The sequence below is a fragment of the Notothenia coriiceps genome, unplaced genomic scaffold (assembly GCF_000735185.1).
Source record: "Notothenia coriiceps isolate Sejong01 unplaced genomic scaffold, NC01 NC01_scaffold00021412, whole genome shotgun sequence".
NCBI lineage: Eukaryota > Metazoa > Chordata > Actinopteri > Perciformes > Nototheniidae > Notothenia > Notothenia coriiceps.
The window spans coordinates 9993-11131 of record NW_011354113.1 but is presented as its reverse complement, the minus strand read 5'-3'; the positions used below and the strand labels follow the sequence as shown (position 1 = coordinate 11131).

The following is a 1139-nucleotide window of genomic DNA, read 5'->3' as shown; positions in this document are numbered from 1 at the left end:
GAGGGTGTTGAAGTCTGTACAATAAAAACATTTAGTGTATAAACTCTGGGTATCCGACTGTGAAATAGAAACAGGAGACAAAGAAAAGCTAACGTGTTACACCAACCAGCCCTTCCCGCACGTCTATCGTTTTGGATTTACTTTAAAGTTCTTTCCTTTAAGTTTACTGAAGTTAATTTACGTTAGGGCTACCCCCGGTGCTCTTTGGCACCCGACTATGTTCATCTACAAATCGCCCAACAAGGTACAGTAAACCACTTTGGATATTGCATGAAATCTTTTTTCTTTAATCATTTGCTTATTTTAAAATGTATAGATTCACAATCCATCAGATGGACTCAATTCAGCGGAGATATTTTGGACATTGTGCAAACAAGACGATTCTAGCTAAAAGCATCCAGGACGCTTTTTTTTTTTAGCCGTATAGCAGAGATGTCACTTCTCATCATACTGGTATTTACATGTAACTATTACACATGTATTAATTAAACTACACTAGAAGTTCTCAACAAAAAAAAGGACAAATGGATTTTTTTTTCGTGCATTAAGTGCAACTCCGTAACTGCATTCCACGTTCACCATAAAGCAGCTAAACTATGTGAAGCGGATCTGATATTTCAATATTTCGTTTTACGTAGCGGTTACACGAACATCTCGATGTGATTTGTGATCCGTTCGATCGGAGGAAACAGACGCCTGAGAGAGTCCGCCCGGGAATGAGAGGGGCGGCCCCGCGAGGATCATGGAATGAAATCTACGGCGTTAGAAATTTAGCGTCAGTCGTCTCCAGGCTGTCGTGGTGGGATCTCTAGGTCAGAAGTGGAGTACTGTACCTCTCTGAGGGCTCTACATATTACATTCCGTTAGGTGATATCAGTATTGTGGCATGGCCAAGCAGCCTGAAGAGGGAGGCGTATGGGGTGGGGAGGGAGGCGTATGGGGTGGGGGAGAACGGGGGCATCAATTGGGTCAGGGGGAGGCTCGGTTTAGGCATGAAGGAGTCGGTGTTACCAGATGGTATAACCTCCATTGGAACCCCCCAGGAAGAAGTTGTTCTTGCGCTGTGCCATTACCACGTTGGCCCCCTGCATGGCGGCCAGCTGAGCCGCGTTGGGGGGGTGTCCAGGAGGGGGGGGCTG

General features: G+C 45.7%; 1 protein-coding gene across 1 annotated transcript in view; it reads right to left on the bottom strand.

Annotated features, from left to right (window-relative positions):
* Positions 1 to 156: 156 nt before the first annotated feature.
* The window catches only part of dazap2 (DAZ associated protein 2), a 4532-nt gene continuing 3549 nt past the window's right edge, over positions 157 to 1139 (bottom strand). The window contains exon 4 of the mRNA XM_010780194.1: positions 157 to 1136. Coding sequence (XP_010778496.1) covers positions 1008 to 1136 — 129 coding nt within the window. The 3' untranslated portion in view covers positions 157 to 1007. The remainder of the gene's footprint in view (positions 1137 to 1139) is intronic.